Source organism: Haemaphysalis longicornis, unplaced genomic scaffold, assembly GCF_048455015.1.
Source record: "Haemaphysalis longicornis isolate Haplotype H1 unplaced genomic scaffold, Haemaphysalis longicornis Haplotype H1 scaffold_3, whole genome shotgun sequence".
NCBI classification, from domain to species: domain Eukaryota; kingdom Metazoa; phylum Arthropoda; class Arachnida; order Ixodida; family Ixodidae; genus Haemaphysalis; species Haemaphysalis longicornis.
This window is the reverse complement of record NW_027526335.1, coordinates 27768322-27788535: the sequence shown is the minus strand read 5'-3', so window position 1 is coordinate 27788535 and position 20214 is coordinate 27768322. Positions and strand designations below refer to the sequence as shown.

Sequence of the window (20214 nt, the reverse complement as noted above, 5' to 3'; positions counted from 1 at the left end):
TTCGAAAGCTGTTGAAGCCATACCCCGTCACGTCACCGTAACGTCACCGCCTTCCATCATGGGCGATGGTTTCTCGGGCGATTTCTCGCCGAAGACGGTGCGACGGTGACATGAAGCCGAGCTCTACGTTTCCGTTCCGTCAACGCGACGGGACCATGCCCCGCGGTAAACCAGCCAATCAGAAAACTTATTTTTGCATTACAGCAATTATAGTCACCTTGTATCGTAATATCAGGACTTTTTTTTTACTTTTCAGATTAAGCACGCTCAATTCTATGGTAAACTGATCACTAGCAAACGACCCTGTACTCTGACGAAGAGCTCCAGTACGAACGCTAGTCCGTTACGTCTCCGTCGCGGATTTTTGACGTTACGGTGCCGTGATGGAGAAGGTGACGGCTGTGGGAATGAGGCCTAAGCCCACCATCAATAACTACGTATAAATTTGACCCCTAAGATGAAAACACGCAGAGCTGCGCAATTTCAAAAAATGGCCTGCGCATGTTTTAGCTGACGAAACTAACAGCACTGGAATTTTTCAAACTCTCAACTTTAGATGGTGCCTCACAACACCGAAAAAACACAAAAAGAGGGCTCAAAAAGAAACAACTGTTTTATTTTGAAGAAATCCCTGACGGTTATTTTTTCTCCCCCCTCGAACGTTATCTTATAACCTTCAAGAAATCCTAAAGCTCATTTGTTTTCCTTGGTATCTTGTTGCATGGTAAGTGCACATGCACAGCAATAAGTAGGATATTCTTAAGAACGGAAATGAGTGCTTTACAAGAGAAATTACTGTAGTGAAGAAGCTCGTGGGAGTTATCGCCTGCTCCATTTTTTATAAGGGCTAGTTTAGTGGCGTCGTCGCCTTAGCTACACCATTTCCTCTCGTCTATTTAGCATAGTAAACGCGCTTGAACTAAACGTTCCGTGAAAGCCACATGGTATAGCATAGCGTCTACGGTAACCACACACTGCTCTAATATTTAAACAGCCCCAATATCAAAACCTCCAGCTCGTGTATATTACTTACAGTAAATCTGGAGCTTATCATCGATGCTCGTGCAATGAAGTTAAGCTTCACTAAATGCAGACGCCCACAGTGTAAGCGTTCACACTTAGTACAATTCCACAATCACCCTGGACACCCGTGTTCCCCTCTTCCTACAGGAGATCGCCGGAAGATGTGCGAGCTCCTCATCAAGGACGACAGCATCAAGGAAGGTCCCGAAGAGCTGCGCCTCGTGCTCGGAAGCCAGCGGAGCAGCACCGCCGGAATAGCCATGCTGGGAGAGCCCAGCGTCACCAAGATCCGCATCCGGGACGACTCGGACCGTGAGTTTCCGCTCCAACGCGGGGCTGGCAGCTTCACCCACCGTCGGTGCACAAAATGAGCTCATTGTAAGCCGTACACAATGAGCCATTTATTATTCTTCGTGAAAATATAAAACCATAGCTGAGCCGGAGTGAACTGCTAGGGGCGTAGTTTTTAACGAGTATTGCAGCGAATAGATAATAAGATGCGGTTTCGGGGGAGGATCCGATATGAAACGAGTATCTACTAGGCGAGCAGGTTGGGGGTGGAGAAACTGAACAGCTAAACCGCAGGCTGAAGCTGGTAAAAGCAAGCGAGGCACTGCGCCACCAGAACATGTCACACAAAAACATTTCAGCAGTTCCACTAAACGTGAAAACTGTCAAGTGCGGAGCAATGATTGAATAAAGGGTCTGTGGCGCCATTTCTTGACTAGTTTCAGTATCATCTTGGCGTTGGAACCGAAAGTAGTCGAGAGAGGGCTCCGGAGCTCCTGAAAGTGCTTATAAGGAGACGCTGAATTGAGTTTTCATTAATTTGGGGTAATTAACGCGTTAATTCGTGATATTTTCCCTATTTTATATTAATCTGCTCTTATATGCGAGACCTAGCAACAGCAGCCTCTGTGGCAACAGCGCAGCGAAAAGATCCCTCCAACACTTTGCTAACGAGGAACGCGTGCCACGCAGGCCCAACGAGATTGACGTCGGCTTCGTAACGCGAGGGACCCAGGTTCCATCCAAACTAGGGGAAGCGGGGATCGTTTCGAAGCCGTTGTTTGGGTGCGTGACGCTGCGTTGTTTGGGTGCGTGACGCTACCCCAACGGTGGCTCGGTACCATGACCGTGGACGAGCTACAAGGACACGTCGGGCCCCTAAAGTGCTTCGCACTTTAAAACGACTCGTTTGTCTCTTTGCGCGCCCTTTAGAGCCCGTGATAAGGTTCCGCCAGACGAGGGCGAGCGTGAAGGAGCCTCGCGACCCGGACGACGTGGTCAGCCTAGCCATCTCAGTCCTGCGGCAAGGGGACTGCAGCGGCACCTCGGTGGTGGGCGTCTACAGCCGCGACGGCTCCGCTACGGCCGGACGCGACTACACGGCGGTATCGCAAGGTAAGACAAAGCCACCCTCTTACCCGGCTCAATGTACACCAAGTGTCGTAAGCAACACTGTTTCTCGCAAAACAAAATACATTGTGCGGTTGAGGAAGAAGAATCAAAGGAAGGCACGCAAGAATTAAGCAACGATTAGCCTTTGCAGGCGGCTCGTGCGTTCTGGAAAAATGTTTCGGTGGTATCGATCCTCGGATTTTGCACCACTCCAGCCAGTTATTTTTGTTTTCAGAGCCATGATTTGTCTAATCGTGCCAAGACTAGAAAGGGGGGTGGGGGCTGAGTTCCTCTTTTCTGACAGCTAGGGTGCTCGAGCCCCCCTGACCCTCCTCCCCCATTTTTCTTTTCGGGAGCCCCTGGGCTTAGCGTTGTCCAAACTCCAGCCTAAACATTTTTTGACCCCGAGGTCAAGCCGAGTTAACAACCCTGCATTGGAGAGAAGTAGAAATTGGCGCTGTAGTTAGTAGGGATCCACAGTTTAAGGCAGTTGTAAGAAGAGCTGTCTTATTTTTGAGCGTCTTATCTTTGAACGCTCGTGGTGCCCTAAACTCTGAAACAGCGAATTCCATCCCCACCACCCGTCCGACTCCAATTCGTGTTTTAATTAATGGTGACTTAGAACGGAAGCAGCATTGCTGCATTCGTTTAGTGTACGATGTAGAATTGAAAGTACCTAGCACAATTCACTGGTTCGTTTTCACCACTACCGAAAATTCTTTCGACCAACTGGTAACGAGGACCCGTAGTTCGAACATTGCGGCTTTGAAAGAGAGTCTTAGGTTCATATTTCAATGGTCTGCACGTTCGAACCTCCGCAATCCTACTTGTTTTCTGTCAAACCGAAAGCTTTCTTAGTGGGACCGGTGGCGTCCTGTCAAACATCTAATGGATTTCTCCATAGACCGGTTGGTCGACCGAAAAGCTCTCATAAGATCTCTGGACACAGGGCGCGCGCGTGAAACCGGACTTCCGTTGTGTAAAAAAGGTTACTTGAAAATCGCGAGAAAGGAACGGTTCTAGATAAGACAGCACACGCACCGGGCATAAAGAAGGAGTACAACGGTTTAACTGTATCTCAAACCACGTATCGATGTGCATTTAGATCGTTCGTAGTTGCGTTCACATAGTGCACGAAAAATCGTCGCATGGGTTCGTTCCTATTCTGCGACTTGAGTCTTTGAAGGCTCGGGTTTTTGAAGATTTGGGTCTTTGAACGATAGATTGGACGCGCTTTTAGTGACGGTCCTGACGCACTTTTGACCCAGTTTTGATGTGAGAAATGTTTCCCTCTTCTCTCAATTTTCTCTAAAAAGGAATGGCGAAGTTTTTTCAAGTGAGGTGATTTGTATGTAAAGATGTTCTAAATCATTAGTTTTACGCTTGTCTTCGTCAATAACAATGTTTCGGTATGTTTATTCCTTTAGGCGCGATGTGGAGCCTACTACCGTGTTTAATTGACGCTTTGCACTTTGCATGCACGAAAGGCCACTTCGACGGTATGAAAAATCCCACTGGGTCTTCTTCAATGAGTTATGAACGAAAAAAAAAACCTAGCGTAATTATTTTTACACATTTTGTTCCAGAAATTAAATTACAAGTGTCTGTCAGTGAGCGGTTCCGCTTTGCGTAGTAATAAGCTACGCCTCGCCTGCAAGTTTCAACGCCTCTTCTCTCAGGGGGCAAGAGGGAAGACGAAACAGGAGCTGAGAGCGAAACAATTACTTTTCGCACCCCCGGCACAATGACGGGGGCTTCCCAAAGCGGCGTCGGCGTCATCATCATCCTTCTTGGGCAGTCATGCCGTCCTGTGAGGCGCTGCCTTCTATCGGGCGTTCCTGTTTCCGTTTCGGCCGACTAGTCCCCGGCTGTCCCTAAGAAAGAGTTGACGCACGCCCGGCAAGAAAGTAGACGCCTTCGAAAGAGCCGGGGCTCGTGTGATAGATTGAGTCACTGATGGCGGACGTTTCTATTGTCGGGGGGCAGGCTGGCGCGTAAAGGCGCCTAAGTTCCTTGGAAGAAAGATGCACGCACTTAACAGCTCTTTCTAAGTTCTTTCGTCTTCCGCCAGAAGCACGCACGCCTTCAGGCGGTCCACCTTAAGTCTCGCTATGTGGTTGAGGTGACACTTCTCACTGGCGGTTATTTTTGACCGCTGACTTTCATTGTTGGTATTCAAATGTGCGGTTTTCTTGGGAAACATTCAGCGCCTTATTACTCTGACCTGTTCTTTGTTTTTGTTTTTTTTTTGTTTTGTATTAATAACGCAGATCTCACGTTCTACCCGCACGTCAACGAGACAGTCTTAACTGTTCAGATCCTTTACGACGACGCCAAAGAACACAAGGAGGCCTTCACTCTCCACCTGAAAGAAGATGCCAACCGCATAGCCGATGTCAAGGTGAGCTTGCTGTCGCTGAACGCCATCAACGCCTTCGCCGGTGCAGGGTGTGATCAAAAGTTACGTCCAAAGCAGGTAATCATTTTTAGGTGCGAAGTACCTTAGGACCTCGCTTTGCCCGTGCCTTGGCGTCCGTGCACACAGTGTTGAGCATGCGTGAGGAGCATTGGATTGGATTTGGATTGGATTGGATTGAAACGGATGGGATTGGATTAAATTAAATTGTATCGGATTGGATTGGATTGGAATTGTATATACTGCACACACGCGTCCTCACTCATTTACACGTGCGAGAGGGCAATGCCACGGGTGATTTATGGTAAGAACGATCCCCAGTGTTTCGCCCACTCGTCATGATTTGATTTGATTGATTGTAGCGTTTAACGCGCCGACGCAACGCAGGCGATGAGGCGCGCCGTAGTGGAGGGCTCCAGATTAATTTTGACCACCTGGGGATCTTTATCGTGCGCCGAAATCTCGTACACACGGGCGTTTTTGCTTTTCGCCTCCATCAGAAAAGCGGCCGCCGCCGCCGGGAATCGAACCCGCGACCTCGTGCTCAGCAGCGCAACGCCTTAGCCACTGAGCCACCACGGCGGGTCACTCGTCATGATTCACTTCGTGGAGATGCGTGACTTTTTTAACCTATGGGGGCAATGCGATTCTCTAATATAGGGACGCTCTGCTTTCGTGCCACCACCACTGCACGTCCTCTACCGCAAGGCCCAACTCAACAAGGTACCGACAAGAAAATTCCAATTTTTTTAACCATGGCTTCTGCGATAAGCTGCCGGCGAGCCGTTTTTTCGGCGCGGTAGCGGCAGAGAATTCTGAACCTAGAAAAAAATCACTAAACGAATGCTAAAATTAAAATTATAACCTGCGTAATCATATAATAAGTTCTTTTTTAAAAGTGTGCTGTCAGCATAACTATCGTAATTTTACCTTTTTGGCCAAGAGACCAAGACAGGGTTATCAAAGCATTCCGAAAAATTTGAGGTACCACTCTATCGTAAACTCTCACAAATTCCCTTTATGTTCGACCTGCCAATTAGCCTCATTGGGAATCTAAATACGCTGGACTTGCTCATCAACCTTACGTTTCTGCTTTCTTTGTAATTAAGTTATTTCTAAACGCATTGTCATGACTCGCACTCGTCGCTCACTCAGTCAAAGTCTTGTTGGTCGGGATAGCTTCTCTTCAGTTGGAAGCGAAGAGAAAATTCTGCCTGTCAGAGCTCCAATACGATTAACTTACGGATCGATTCGAGCTCCGAATTACCACTTTAACTCATGGGTTAAAACCCTCTAAAAGAATGCCTGTCCTAAGAAAAGCCAAGTGCTAAAGAATACTTTCCCCTAGGAGTGCCTAACGTTGACAGAAGTGTTGTACAAAAGGGGGTAGCTATTCAGATCGAAGCTGTGAATGACATCAAGGATTCAAGTCGGCTCGGAAAAATGAAGGCCGAAGTAAAGAGCAGTTTGAGATGATTCGTTCGTGGCTCGGCGGCCTTTCTCCGCAGGACTCGAAGATGATCGTGTACATCGAAGACGTCCGCTTCCTTCCTGCCGTCACGTTTCCCTCCGAGCCTGTGGTGGTCTCCCTGAGGGACTACGACGAAGTGGACATGGCCCCGCAGCGCCCCGTACACGGATACCCGCTGTGCTGCGTGTCCGTGCGTGCCGCATATTTCGCTTGTACGACAGCGTCAGATCAGGCGACAGTCTCTCTCGTCAGCTCACTTAGGGTGAACACGGGAGCACGTGGCCGTCGGTACTATCAGAGTAGCCTACCGTGTGATGCGCGAAGCAGCACGCATGCGCTGTGCGTGTCGAGCGAGGCTTTACTTTCAGCGCGCGCATCGCGTCATCGGAGCGTCTGAGCGTCGTCTGCTAACTTCATCGTGCTTGTAGCAGTGGAGCAATGGGCCGCTATATAAATAATTAGAAACTGGAGTCCACAAGAAAAAATGTTTCTGAGTGTGCGGTTATTCGTTCATTAACTTGAATGCAATGCAATCGGTTCGTCACAACGCAACTCGCCAGCTTACCCCAAGCAAACTAGATAAAAAGATGATGCATATTTAAGAGCACTTGAATTTAAAAGCAGTTGCCAATGAAACTGAAGGAGCACATGCGCACAATGTTTACCATAAATACATTTAGAGCTTAAAGTTAGCTCGGACACTACAACCTCGATTCAGTTTACTTTGGAAAAGCCCCTTTGCGATTTTTATTAGGCATGTTCATACAAGGATCGCGAATTCGATTTTCAAAGCGAGACATTATTAGGCGACGACGTGAAACATACCAGAAGACGCGCAGACGCTCCGGTGACGGGATGCGCACTGAAAAGAAATTCTGGCTCGACATGCACAGAGCATGCGTGATGCTTCGCGCAGCCCACGGTAGGCTGCTCTGATAGCACCGGCGTCCACGCGCTCCCGTGTTCCCCCTAAGCGAGCTCACCACCGTAGAACGGACATAAATGGGAGCGCTGGAAAGTGCGTCGATGCAATCACAGCCTATCTTCACTTTCGTACAGCAATTAGTAGTAAAAAGAATCATGCACAGCATCACCTATTTTGTGGCTGGCAGCAAATTTTGCTTGGCACCCGAAAATGGTGTTAGTTCCTAGTACTGCGCCTTCCTTTTTATTTTTGGTGTCTTTCTAATATTTTCTGCAACGAATCGAAAAAACACTTCCTTGCTTTTTTTATTCTAAGTTCTCTTTTGGCAAGTATGTTGTGTGTGTTATGGTTACTTGCAGACTAACATACTTTAATATTAGTCACAGGTTTAAACACGGGTTTATACGAATCACTTTTTTCTATTATTTCGGCAGTCTTGTAACCCGAAGCATCCGGACTACATGCGCACGGGGCCCATCTGCCAAAAGGAGGGCATCAACGACAGCCTCACCGAATACCACTGGAAGGTGGCTTCCCCGGACGACTCGTTCAACTTAAGGGATATCCAATCAAAAGCCTTCTTCGCTCCCGTAAAAGCCATCACGTTGGACAGCGTGTACTTCTCGTCGGGTGAGTCAAGCTCTAACTACGAACACGACGCATTACGTTAGAGGTCACAGTGCGGAAATTACGACATGCTATTGTTTCTTTTTTTGTATAAAAACCCTGCACCCAACCCTGCCGTAACGTGTACAGCGAGGTTGGTTTGGAGATGACGGAAACATCTTCAAGGAGTCGCGCGGTGTTTTGCGCGGCTGTTTTAATACTCAATTACACTGCGATAATTTAGTTGGTTTCACCTTCATAAGCCTACGTGTGCAGTGAAGACAGCTTTCGGGTTCGTTACCAAGGAATTATTTAGGTGTGACGCGAAGTCGTTTGACAAGGACTAAACTTGTGTTAGCCTAGCCTTAAATTTTATTTGTAGTAATCAGAACTGTAGTGCGAGTTTCATCAGCGATGACGTTGTCACGCCGGAGGCCGGTGGCTCTTGTAAACCTTCCCTCCGGGTACCAGCAGTCAGACAATCCGGCCCTGCATCTGACAAACCTTAAGATTATGCAGGGTTCTTTGAATAGTCGCAATTATTTGTTAACCTAATGTTACCATCATATGTTCCACAAGGCGCACGGGAAGCAAAAAATAAGCGACGTGAATGCAGACTCAACAAGAATTCCCGGGGACACTTTGGTCTGCCGGCGTGGCTTGAAGGCGCAAGCATTGTGGCTTCTGCTGGCGTTGTACGCCTCCTCTGCTTCGGCATTGTTGCCGTGCTTGCGTGGTTTACCGCGTTTAGCTGCCGCAGAAATCGACGGTACACCCGACGTCGAATCATTTTGAATAACGAAACGCGGCGCGACTCAACCGACTGACGGCTTCCCCTGACGAGGTATGACGCTACGAGTTTCGCGCGCTCGTGGAGCTACAAGGGGCTCGAGCTAGCTTTTATTTCTGAGCTCATTGGCAGCGCCGAACACTAGGAGGACTTACGGACTCCCCTGGCGCGCCATGGAGCCATAAGTCGTGCGTGCTCGTGGTGCCACGGAATGCTCATGCTTGTTTTGTGCATATTGTGTTTGGTCTCCCCTGTTGGCACGTGGAATCCTGAACGGACCATTCCCTGCTCACAACGCCGGATTTTTTAGGGGCGAAGCATCTTAAGGCCGAAGCTTGTCTGGCGTACGGCGTCCGTGCTCACGGCACAGTGTAGATCGAAACCAGCGTCCGTCCAAATCGAAACATCTGTGAACAAAAGGTACAGAAAAGGTTAACAAGAACGAAATAAAAGGTTCGCAGAAAGTTAGAGAGAGAGAGAGAGAGAGAGAGAGAGAGAGAGAGAGAGAGAGAGAGAGAGAGAGAGAGAGAGAGAGAGAGAGAGAGAGAGAGAGAGAGAGAGAGAGAGAGAGGGGGGGGGGGGGTTTCGCGTAGCTCCTAGCCCTGCTGCGCATGTGCGAGGAGCATTGGATTGGATTGGATTGGATTGGATTGGAATTGTATATACTGCACACACGCGTTGTCACTCATTCACATGCGCGAGTGGGCAATGTCACGGGTGATTTATGGTAAGAACGATCCCCAGTGCCCCACCCACTCGTCATGATTCACTTCGTGGAGATGTGTGATTTTTTTTGGTTCACGGGACACACAATGCTTGCCCTTTAAAAATACACGAAAATATTACGGGGAAACCCAAGTATTTTTTTTTTTCATTTTGTAGTGATTGGGAAAGCATAATGGACCAGTTGCTTCTCATTTTTGTAATCGGTTTCCATTTGCGTCTTTTTCCTCTTTCGGCTGCTATGACTCAACACACGCCCGCATTCGCCCCGCCAAGCAAAGTTTAAATGTAGCTGGACATGCTTTGCTATTTGCCTAATGCTGATTGATGTATAATTAGGTTTCTTTACAGTACTCATGCAGGCTTCAGCATTAACACACGTTCGTTGTGCGCATATTTTGCTTCATATTTCCGTACCGTTTAATGCCCAAACGTAATTTCTAATTGGAGAAACTTATTGATGTTGGGTCAGTGAGCACTTCGATATACTGTGGGAAAATCAGGTCATGAACTTGGCCGTATTGGGGAGGATACATATCGCGGTTCTTGATGGTCGGATTTCCCCAACAGTTTAATTCTTCGTTTGTTTATTTACATGTGTGTGCGTGTGTGCGTGTGTGTGCGTGCGTGCGTGCGTGTGTGTGTGTGCGTGCGTGTGTGCGTGCGTGTGTGCATGCGTGCGTGTGTACGTGTGCTTTTGTGCGTGTGTGTACGTGTGCTTTCGTGTGTGTGTGTGTGTGTTTGTGTGTGTGTGTGCGTGTGCGTGTGTGCGTGTGTGTGTGTGTGTGTGCGCGTGCGTGTGCGTGTGTGGGGGGGGGGGGGGGACCGGTGCGTGCACGCACGTGTGCGTAGATGCGAAAAGAGGGAGAGAAGAGATATAACCGAAGTGTTGGCTTTAGCCCTAGCAGCAGCCGGCTATTTTGAACATAAAATGAGTTGAAATTATTCGACGACAACAAGCGAGCGTTTTCTGTTAGCGTGCTAAGTTTTCCCCTGGTCGCTGGTGCGCAGGTAGCCGCGTGCAGTGTGCCACGCGCGCTGTCAACAGCGACGGTGACCTGGGCCTGGAGGTGCAGAGCAGCCCCGTGACAGTGGCCACCGATGCCGGACTCTGCCGGCCGCCAGAAGACGACTACGTGGGCGCCGAGCCCTTCACGGCCAAGCTGCGTTACACGGGCAAGTGATAGCGGACGGGCTAGGCGTCGGCTTTCTGCTGTTCTGTCGTGCGGCGCCTCGTCTTCTCCCCCGAATCCCGGTTGAGAGATGGATGTTTTTAACCGAGCTCTGCCGGTGTAACGATCACTGTGCCCAGAGAAGACAAGCTTAAGGCAGTGGTCCCGACCATCGCTCTTGAAAGAAGGGAACCGAATGAAAGAGCTAAAAGACAGTTCTGAAAGACAGAACATAAGATAGAAACAGGCAGGACAAGCGCTAGGCATCCATAAATATCTATAAACGGCAGCCATGGCTAGCGTTTGTCTTGTCTGTCACTATCTCGTGTCCTTTCTCAGCTATATGCCTTTATCATGCGTAACCTACTAGCCCAGTTCTTAACCTTAAAGATAAGACCAAGGCTCTGCTCCGTTTATGGGACACCGTCTTATGCGAGCACACAATAATTAGACGATGGGTGCGCACTGATCACCACTCCATTCTACCCTGCTCAGTTTTCAGCCGTCTTAACATCCTCCCCCGGTTTAGGCTGCCCAACTAGGCTTAGTGTGCGGTTAGCCCCCCTGTTTTCCCATTCTCTCTCGTCTTTTCCTATTCTGTAGTCGCCATGTTTTGTAACAGTGTTCAATTTTCCGCGGAAGATTTCGTCGCCCTGTTAGTGTTTGTTAGTGCGTGCATGCGTGCGTGCGTTCCCGTCTATATGGGGCGACAACTGCTTGAGTGCGGGCCAATTGCCGCAGGCACGAGCGATGCGCACGCCCCGAACCGCATCCAGATCACGGTGCTGATCCCCCACCGGGACGGCCTGCTGCCGGCCATCTCCACGCGGCCGCTTTCCAACCTGGAGTTCGCGCTCAGCCCGAGCAGCCTGCGCGTCGGCCTGCACCGCTGCTCGAACCTCGTGGACGCCTCAGAGGCCTTCACGCGCTTCGGCTTCCTCACCAACGACACCGCGGACACCCGCCGCCCGCCCGAGGGCAGCGAGGAGCCGTACCAGTTCAGCCGCAAGATGCGCAGCCCCGAAACGCTCAGGTGGTCCCCTGCACCTGCCGGCCTATTTCTATTCAGTTGAGCTCCTAATGAGAAATTATCTTAGGGTTGTGGTTTGAACTTTGATCATGCTGTTAACTTTATTTTGTCCAAAACTGGGTGAAGTTCGAGAAATCGCGATATTTTTATTTATTGTTATCGAAATTTTGACAATGAAATTGCCGTGGTTCTGAGGCAAAAAGCCACTGTAATAGTCACCTTACTAGGCCCCTAGCACCAGACCGCACAATCGATATCGCTGCAGCTATAGCAACCGTAAGTGCAAAAAAGATACGGTTGCTATAGAAACATAGATATTGCTAGTTTACTGTGCACGTACTAATATACTATAGAAACAGATGTTTTTATAGAAGTAGTTTATGTGCCGCTATGCTGTAGAAACACAGATGCTTTTATAGCAACCGTCTATGTAACAATGTGCGCAGGGGGCAATGGGAAATTGTTCGCAGGGGGTATTGCAAGGTGGAGAGTTGCAAGTGGGGCAACGATGGTTTGCAATTTTCAGAAATCAGCGTGGCAGCGCTCGCAATTCTCAGCATGCAGCACCCCTGCGACAATTTCTGCTGAAAAACAGCGCAAAAAACACAGGGACAAAAGAAAATGGTGCTACGCGCAGCGTTAAACAATTCCCATTTGCGCGGTGCACACATCTCTGTTTCTATAGAACCGTTCGTGGAACCGTTAGTATGTAGAAATTACCCCAAGCGAAATTGATGTATAAACACAGATAGGCTTCCTATAGCAGTATCAGTACGGTTGCTACAGCAACTATCTATATACAGCAAAAGGTCGTTCAAAAGTGGCGCTGCAAGGCGGGCGCTGCAAGGCGGGCGCTGTGGGCGCTATGGCACCGATGTCGCGCCTACCCATAGGCTGCTAATAAATCTTAACAGTCTTTACAACAACACAAAAAATAAGGCTACGTTTTCATAAAGCCACGCCCTGCAAATTTAATCTGTGAACTGGTGTGAACATTCAGTGTTCTCTTTTTTCGCAGGTTCTACAAAAGCTTGGACTTGGAGTCATGCATGTGGAATTGGACTGCCTTCTACACTCTTTCAGAGCTCGTTTCTGATTGTGGCGGATCAATTAACCACGACGGACAGGCAAGATTATGCTCTCCCAGCTTTATTCCTTTCAAAATTTTGTTCGGTTACGAACGGCTGCGAAGTAGGGAGGTTGAAGCAGTCACATCGTACTCTTTTCCCTCTAATTTTGTTTTTACGGTAACCAAAAAGTAACGGTACTACAAAACGCCAAGCCATTCTTCAGAGAGTCTATAGGTCCCGACGTATTGTTGTCGTCAGTAATGCCAAGCCATTGAACTTTGCGAGACTCCTTGTGGGTTTCCTGAAAGACTCCGGACTGGAGGAGGAGGAATAGACGTGTCTCAAAAGCAGTCAGCCCTGGGGAAGAGTCCTCATTCCAGGACCCATTGAGTCCGTCCGGCTTAGTGTTCGTTCCAGGCGGTAATGCTGGGTGATTTCGTAGAACGAGTGGCAGGTCTGGCCCTTCTTGTCGTTACACGAAATCCGGACTGGAGTCCGGCTTGGGACTGTCTCTCGCTAGCCTCGTTTTGAGCATGTGCGTGCATGTGTTTGTCCAATGTTTCTTTTCCTATCTTTTTTTTTGTTATAACTACATCTTTTAGCCTTTAACGCTCGTATTCACCAGCCGTCTGAAGAAGCGAGCCTATAGCCTTGTGCAGGGCTGACCTTTTCAGTCTCATTAAATAATCATCTCTCTCTCTCTCTCTATGATGTATTGGTGCAGGCCCTGAACCTGGTGCAGTCCTACGTTTCTATGTCGGTGCCCCTGTACGTGTCCTACGTTCTGCACTCGGGGGCGGCTGTAGGTGGCTGGCAGCACAGCGACATGGTGACCGAGCTCAAAATCAGCTTCGTCTACAACACGGCCATCCTGTGGGACCACGGCATCTCCACCTACTTGGACTCTCACCTGAACGGTACTGGGACCCGAATCGGCTCACATAGAAACTTTATTGCTCGTATCCCCCTCTATGAATTGTCCTCTCTACACTATGTAAGAAAAGTGTTTAACTGCTGTTTTTAACGCGATAGCGCTACGTGTGTTACTTGCGCGAAGTCCCGTCCTGTGTGCGAAGCCAAGCTGAGCTAAAGAATTGTGTTGCCAGGCAACACTGAGCGGAAGAATGTCGAGATCGGGAGAAAGACGGGATGAAGTCTCTGTTGCTAGGCAACGCCCAGGCACGTTAACGCCTCGTTCAGCTCTTTCTGCTCGCTGCTTTAGAAGCGTCTGCGAATTGTGAAAGCTGCGTCTGCTGCTGCCCGGTGCCCGGTGACAAGCCGCGTCGACGTCGGTGCCCAAGTCCACGTAGATAGGCTTTGTGCGGAGCGCTATAGCTTCCGTTACAACCATGAACAGGCCCGGTTCACGGGCAGTTTATCTTGCACCAGAAAACCATGCTAGAATGGCGGAGCATCAGCGGAAACAGCGGAAAAAGCAAGGCGAATGGACCGACCCCGCCGTTGTAGAAAATGGGGAAGCATATAAGAGTGCCGATGCCTTGCTTAACCTTTGAAACTTACCCACCGCCCTTCTTCGCTTTGCAACAGCCTTTCTCAACCACGCTAAATTATCGTTAGCAACCACGGGCATATTTACAGCCCTCGCACCCCCTTCTCCTCCCCATTGGTTGGTGAACGAATCTCGAACTGTTGTGTGAATTTCTTGGCGATTTTGTGCATGAGTGACTACATTTAACACAGCTGTAACCTTTCTAAACCAAGAATAGCCAAAGCTCACCAAAGGGTAAGCACCCCTTCCTTGCGGTAATCTTAAAATCACCGCTTTAAACAGCGCTTTTTTTTTTTTTTTCAGGCAGTATATACCCAACTCAAATGAGAATCAACGATCAGGGACAGCTGGTCGTTCGGTTCCGAACGGTTGCCGGATTTCACGGCCAGTACATTCTGGAAAGCCGAGGTAAGTTGTATAATCCAGAAAACTCTGACGAGGCGTCATGATGACTGCGGGGAAGGCCCTACGGTGTGCCGGGAAATTTCCGATGAGGTTTATTTCTAATGTGGTGTCACTTGATAGGCTACGCGCCCAGCAAATCACGTGAGACAGCATGAGAAATCAACCCCGACGTTCCGGAACCCAGTAGAATTTGTCTCACGGCTTATAAAGTAAGGTAGGAATCATGCGGTTGCCGGACATACAACGGCAGTGCTTTATCCCGCTGCTTCTCGTACGAAGCGCGTTAAGAGCGGAGGCTCGTTAAAACTTAACGAGGAGTGAGACGAACATACGCGCATAAACAAACAGGAATTGCACGGTGCTGGGGCTTATATCGATAGAGGAACGTTGGAAATGCCTGCTAAGGTTCAGGTGGTTACCACGCACATGCAAACTGCTAAGGAGCGATATTCCAGAACGCCTGTCTGAGCCCGCAAACACTCGCGCTGTTGAGCCTGTAATAAACACCTTCATCAGTTTCATCACCTTCATCACGCAAGAGCGAAATATTCAGTAAAAAAGGAGTGTTACCCTGCAAATTCGTTCCGAGAACGACGGTGTTTCTGTGCTTACGTCAATAAATAGTACCACCCCGAAGATTGTATCAGACTTTGTCACAAGACGCATAAAGGATTATTATCTTTATCAATGAAGGCCTTACTTTACAGAGGTCGTATGATCTACTCGTACCATAGGGCGATACACTCAACCACAGCATTAAACCCTGTCGTTTTGTTTCTGTTTTCGTTTTTTTTGTTACGCTGCAATCTCGTCATTCGATGCGTGACGTGCAGAACTCAAGAAGATGTCGTACGTGACCTCCGAGGAGCAGCCTGAGCTGACGTTCACGCTGAGGCTTATCCGGAAGGACACGACCTACAGCGAAGCTCAGCAGGAGTGGGAGTTCGCGTCGGATGTTGCTGTGAGTGGCACTTTCCTCTCTTTCTTGGTGAGGAGGATTTTGAGCTGCTTTAGCGAATGACACTTGTTCAACTCTCCGACTCAGTATTTTTCAATAATTTAGAGAAATGCTTGAAGTTAACCATTTTCTTCAAACTGCGACCATCGAAATTTGTAACCTGGTAAGCCTTGTGAAAGGTCGGATGCTTAGGTATATTTCTAGTGCAAAGCCACTGTGAAATATGCTTATAGTGACAGCAAAGGAGCTAGAGTTACGACTATTTTTTGCAGTCGTTCACACCACCACATTGATTTTTATTGCTGAAAGACCTCCGGCGGCTGCAGCGCCATTCCCGAGAACGCAGCTGTGTGAAAACTATATGGTAGTGTATATTCTCACGGCAGACGCACTGATTGGCTAAGCACACCACCCGAAGCTTATAGGGACTAATATATTCCGCGAGAACTCGCTGGCATAGCTGCGTTCGCGGATTACCTGCCTTGAAATAAAGAGACGGCGGTTCAAGTCTGTAGTGGGGAAGATTTTTTTTTTTAAGTTTTCATAATTTGAGTTTACGTTCATCAGGATTTTGTTAGCAAATTTTTTCCACACTGTTTATTCCTACCACGGTTATGGCCACCCTATCGACGTACAGTAATTCTGGGTTGGGTGAGTTTAGATACGTTGTGGTCAGTGTAGTTCGGCTGGGTTAGGTTAGGTTATATATGTTCGTTGCAGTTGGTTTGGTTAGGTTGGGTTAGGTTACATCAGGTTACATTGTGCTGGGCTGCATTAGTTTAGCTAGGATGGGCTTGGTTAGGTTCGGTTGTTAGATCATATAAGGTTAAGTCACGCTAAACAACCCCCCCCCCCCCTCCCACATTTTCACTTGATAGCAGCACGAGAACATCAATGGTAACGTGTGCAAAACAGTGATAAATTCAGCTCCGTTAATTTACTTCAAGTAATTTAATTTTAGGCCTGCCAAATTTTGTGGAGAACAGCCGTGAGAATTTCTAACGGTAATTCTCACGACTTCTGTGAGAATAGACGTAGTCTGACTATATACCTACGGGGGTTTATACATTTTTAAGCAGACGGCCTTCTGGGCCTCGCTTTTTGCTACCCCCTTTCACAAAACTTTTAAGGAGCGGCAGTTTTCGAAGTTTTGGAAGTGATGGCTGTTAACAGCGTAATGTGTTGTGCGTGTGCCCAGATCGAGGGGTATTTTGTGAGGCGGATAGGAAAGCTGAGCTCGGTGGTGGTGTGGTCGGCAGCCAAGTGTATCCGTTGGACGAAACGCGGTAATTCGTTCAACCAGTGAAATGTGTATCGGAATTATCAGGTCTTTGACACTTATTTATTGCCTCTCACCTACCAGCGTAGTGGGGCAACTAGTATGTACCTGTCATTCAGGATTGCAGCTGTTGCCAAAGGGAGCTCTTCTTTAACTACAAGATCGTCACTAGCTGCAATCGATTTTTAAAAAAACCTACACTAAATATCTACATCAAAAAAATCTGTCGTGGTGTGCCTAGATGTGCTTCGCATGCAAGAACAGGGAGCATAAATGTGAGGCAGCGCCGTACATATTCCTACATCGCCTCCTTTCTGACCGGCCGCATGGCTACGATAGGCATTGGGCACCTCCGGTCCGGCCCATTCCCAATGGCTCCGAAAGGAACCCCCCAAGGATCCGTCGTTTCAACATTACTATTCAACAGAACTATGAAAGATCTGCCACCATTCCTCGCAGCAATCCCCAAATTAAAGATGTTTATTCCCCCCCCTCTCTCTCTCTCTCTCTCTCTCTCTCTCTCTCTCTCTCTCTCTCTCTCTCTCTCTCTCTCTCTCTCTCTCTCTGTACACACCGCGGACACGTGGATTAGCCATTGAAAGGAGGAAGCCGTAAAGTAGCATCATGCGTAGTCCTCTCCGCCGCCGTCCTCCGGGACCCCTATGCCGAGCGTGAAACGGGGTACGGGCGGGCGCGTGCAGGTGAAGGACTACTCGGGCACGTACCGCATCCACCTGGTGCCGTGCACGGTGCGCGAGGGCGCCGAGTTCTCTGAGCCGATGCGCTGCACGCCCCAGGAGCCCGTGCCCTTCGAGCTGCCCATCCACTTCCAGCAAGTGAGCGACCCGGTTCCCACGCGCTTCTCGCTCGACACCCACTTCCACATCACCCGCCGACGGGACCTGTGGCTGCGCCAGGAGCCAGACCAGCAGCAGGCCGCCGCGGACGACGTCGACGTGTCCTTCGTCAGAGGTGGGCTGGCCCCCAAGGGCTCCTCGCTGTTTCATCGTCACTCGTGCTCGATCAGTGCTAGAGTGCGCAATTTCTTCCAAAGAGCACGCTCGATTACGTGAGGTTTTTGTTATTGTGGTGATTAGCGGATTTAAAAACGCTTTTCAAAATCCATAAAAATTACGTCAGTTTGAATTCCATCATTAAGTGCACTAGCAAAGTTGTGAGCAGTCTCAACTGACTGCGTTGAGGACGGACTGCGCCTAGACGGACTGCGCCTAATCCCATGTTGGAATTTTGTGAGGACGTTATGCTATTCCAGAAAATTAGAGATATGCTTATGTATTAACTGTTCTAAAATTTTGCATGAACTTGATAGAATTGAAATCGGGCGATAATTTGGAATACTGTACTTTTCCTTTTTTGTGTATCGGCTTGATTCTGGCTGTTCTCCAGTGTTCCGGCAATACACATTCACTCAAAGACCTGGAGAATAAAACAAATAAGTACTCAGCCCACCATTTTGCATATCGCTTTGAAAACATTTTGGGGATGGAATGCATCTGGGTCACTGTACTGCTGCTTTACGATGGGGCACTGCTTTACGATGCGCGCGGGAGCGCCGTCCCGTGGTATTTTTCATATTTCGTGGGTTTATTTATGAGTCAAAATAAATGAGTACGCAAGTAGTTCGTCGCTGGAGATAGCGCAGTTAGATGCCCCTCATGGGTACCTACAAGTGCCTCATTGACACTTTAGTGATTATGACAGCAATTCTCGAGTTAGATAATTAATTACAATTAATTAGTTAAGTCTCATTTACAAAAAAAACTGTCCGCTTCTCCACAGTACTGCAAACATTATGCACTAGGTTCTCTTCGAGTAACGCCATTACTCTTTTTTTAAATCTCGGTGCATGATAGCTAGAACACGCTGAGTACTCCGCTCACAATGCATGGTAGCGCATCTTTGTCGTCGTTCTTCCGTGTGGCCTGTTTTTAGCGCTCCTTTTTTTTTTAAAGCTGAAAGCACCAACTATATTTTAATGAAGAAATGAACAGCATATTTTAAAGAACAAATTATCCTGCACCCACCGAGTCCCGCACAGACCTTTTGTTTTTCCTCGTGCCTTTCTGCTCGCAGGTGACAAGATCTACGGCAAGATAATGATCAGTCCCCTGCAGAGCTTGGGCCACTCGTTCGCGCTGTTCATCGAGAAGTGCTTCCTGTGCACGGGCGTCGACGGCTACATCCCGCGCTACGACCCCGACAAGGAGGACTACGGATGCATCGCGCACTCGGAGAACCTCCGATACGTCATCAAGATCATCGTGAGCACTGCGCCGCTGCCCTCTACTGCGAGAACAGGCGGGAAACACAGGCACACGCACGCACGCACGCACACGCACACACAAAAAAATCCTTTTCCCAACAAACCAAGACATCTATGACGCAGCGCTACAATAATGCCTATTTTTTTCCCTCTTTTTTGTTCTCATCAGAAGCTTTTTTATTATTATTTGCGATACTATAAGGAGGAATGACCAAAGTTAAAAATGGTGTCCTGAACACGTGAATAGTAACGTCCCGTCCCTTCAAGCTGCAAAGAAAGCTTCATTCCGCTCTTTTGTGTCGTGTGGGGCAGGAGCCGGAAGAGGGCCGGACGTTGTTTGCTGTTCTCCATGGTTTTGTGCGTTGTCGAAATGCCACGAGCGAACTACATGAGCGGAGGACTTAACCAAATGAATTTCTGCACAATTCTTAACGCACACTGTTTTCTGCGCTCTTCGTAAAAAGTAGCTCAGGAAAGGTTGGATTCATGTTACCGCGCAAGCACTAAGAGGGTCAGCCATAAGAAATCTGGGCGCGTACTATGAAGCCTGGCACGGTATTACTATCCGGCATTGTAGCACATACCCACTGATGTGCATTGGAGAACGCTCTATAAGCAGAAATTAATGCCGGTCCCGGTGGACGCAAACAAAAGAGTACAGCCAAGATTTTTTCGGACCCGCCGCGGTGGCTCAGTGGATGACGCATTGTGCTGCTGAGCCCAATGACACGGCCGCGATTCCCGGCCGCGGTGGCCGCTTTTCTGATGTAGGCGAAGAGCAAAAACACCCATGTGCCGGGACTTCGGCTCACGTTGAAGATTCCCAGGCGGTCAGAATTATTCCGGAGTCCTACACTATATACGGCGCGCCTCATAGCAAATGTAGCTTCGGCGCGACGCTTCTCAAGAGCGCTGGATTTTTTTGTTGACTTTTACCACTGAAGTGATAAGGATTTTGTGTGAGAACACAAAAACGTATGTTTGGAAGCATATTCTAGAGAGACCGACTTACCCTCAAGTGACTTCGAGGAGTGGCACAGCCGTCAATGCCGCTAGGTCGACGGGTCCGCAAAGATCTAAAACTCGGTGTACAGCGTACGATCTATATATTCAATCATATCCAAGGAACGTAGGAGTAATTTGTATATTTT

The 20214-nt window shown here is 48.6% G+C and overlaps 1 protein-coding gene across 1 annotated transcript in view; it reads left to right on the top strand.

Moving 5' to 3' along the window:
* LOC144174191 (FRAS1-related extracellular matrix protein 2-like) overlaps positions 1–20214 on the top strand; it is a gene marked incomplete in the record, with an annotated part of 181682 nt that overhangs the window by 131756 nt on the left and 29712 nt on the right. The window contains 13 exon segments of the mRNA XM_077702723.1: positions 1171–1335; positions 2245–2427; positions 4695–4825; positions 6349–6501; positions 7671–7866; positions 10367–10531; positions 11269–11560; positions 12576–12684; positions 13352–13544; positions 14441–14545; positions 15376–15503; positions 17481–17751; positions 18874–19061. Coding sequence (XP_077558849.1) covers positions 1171–1335; positions 2245–2427; positions 4695–4825; positions 6349–6501; positions 7671–7866; positions 10367–10531; positions 11269–11560; positions 12576–12684; positions 13352–13544; positions 14441–14545; positions 15376–15503; positions 17481–17751; positions 18874–19061 — 2279 coding nt within the window.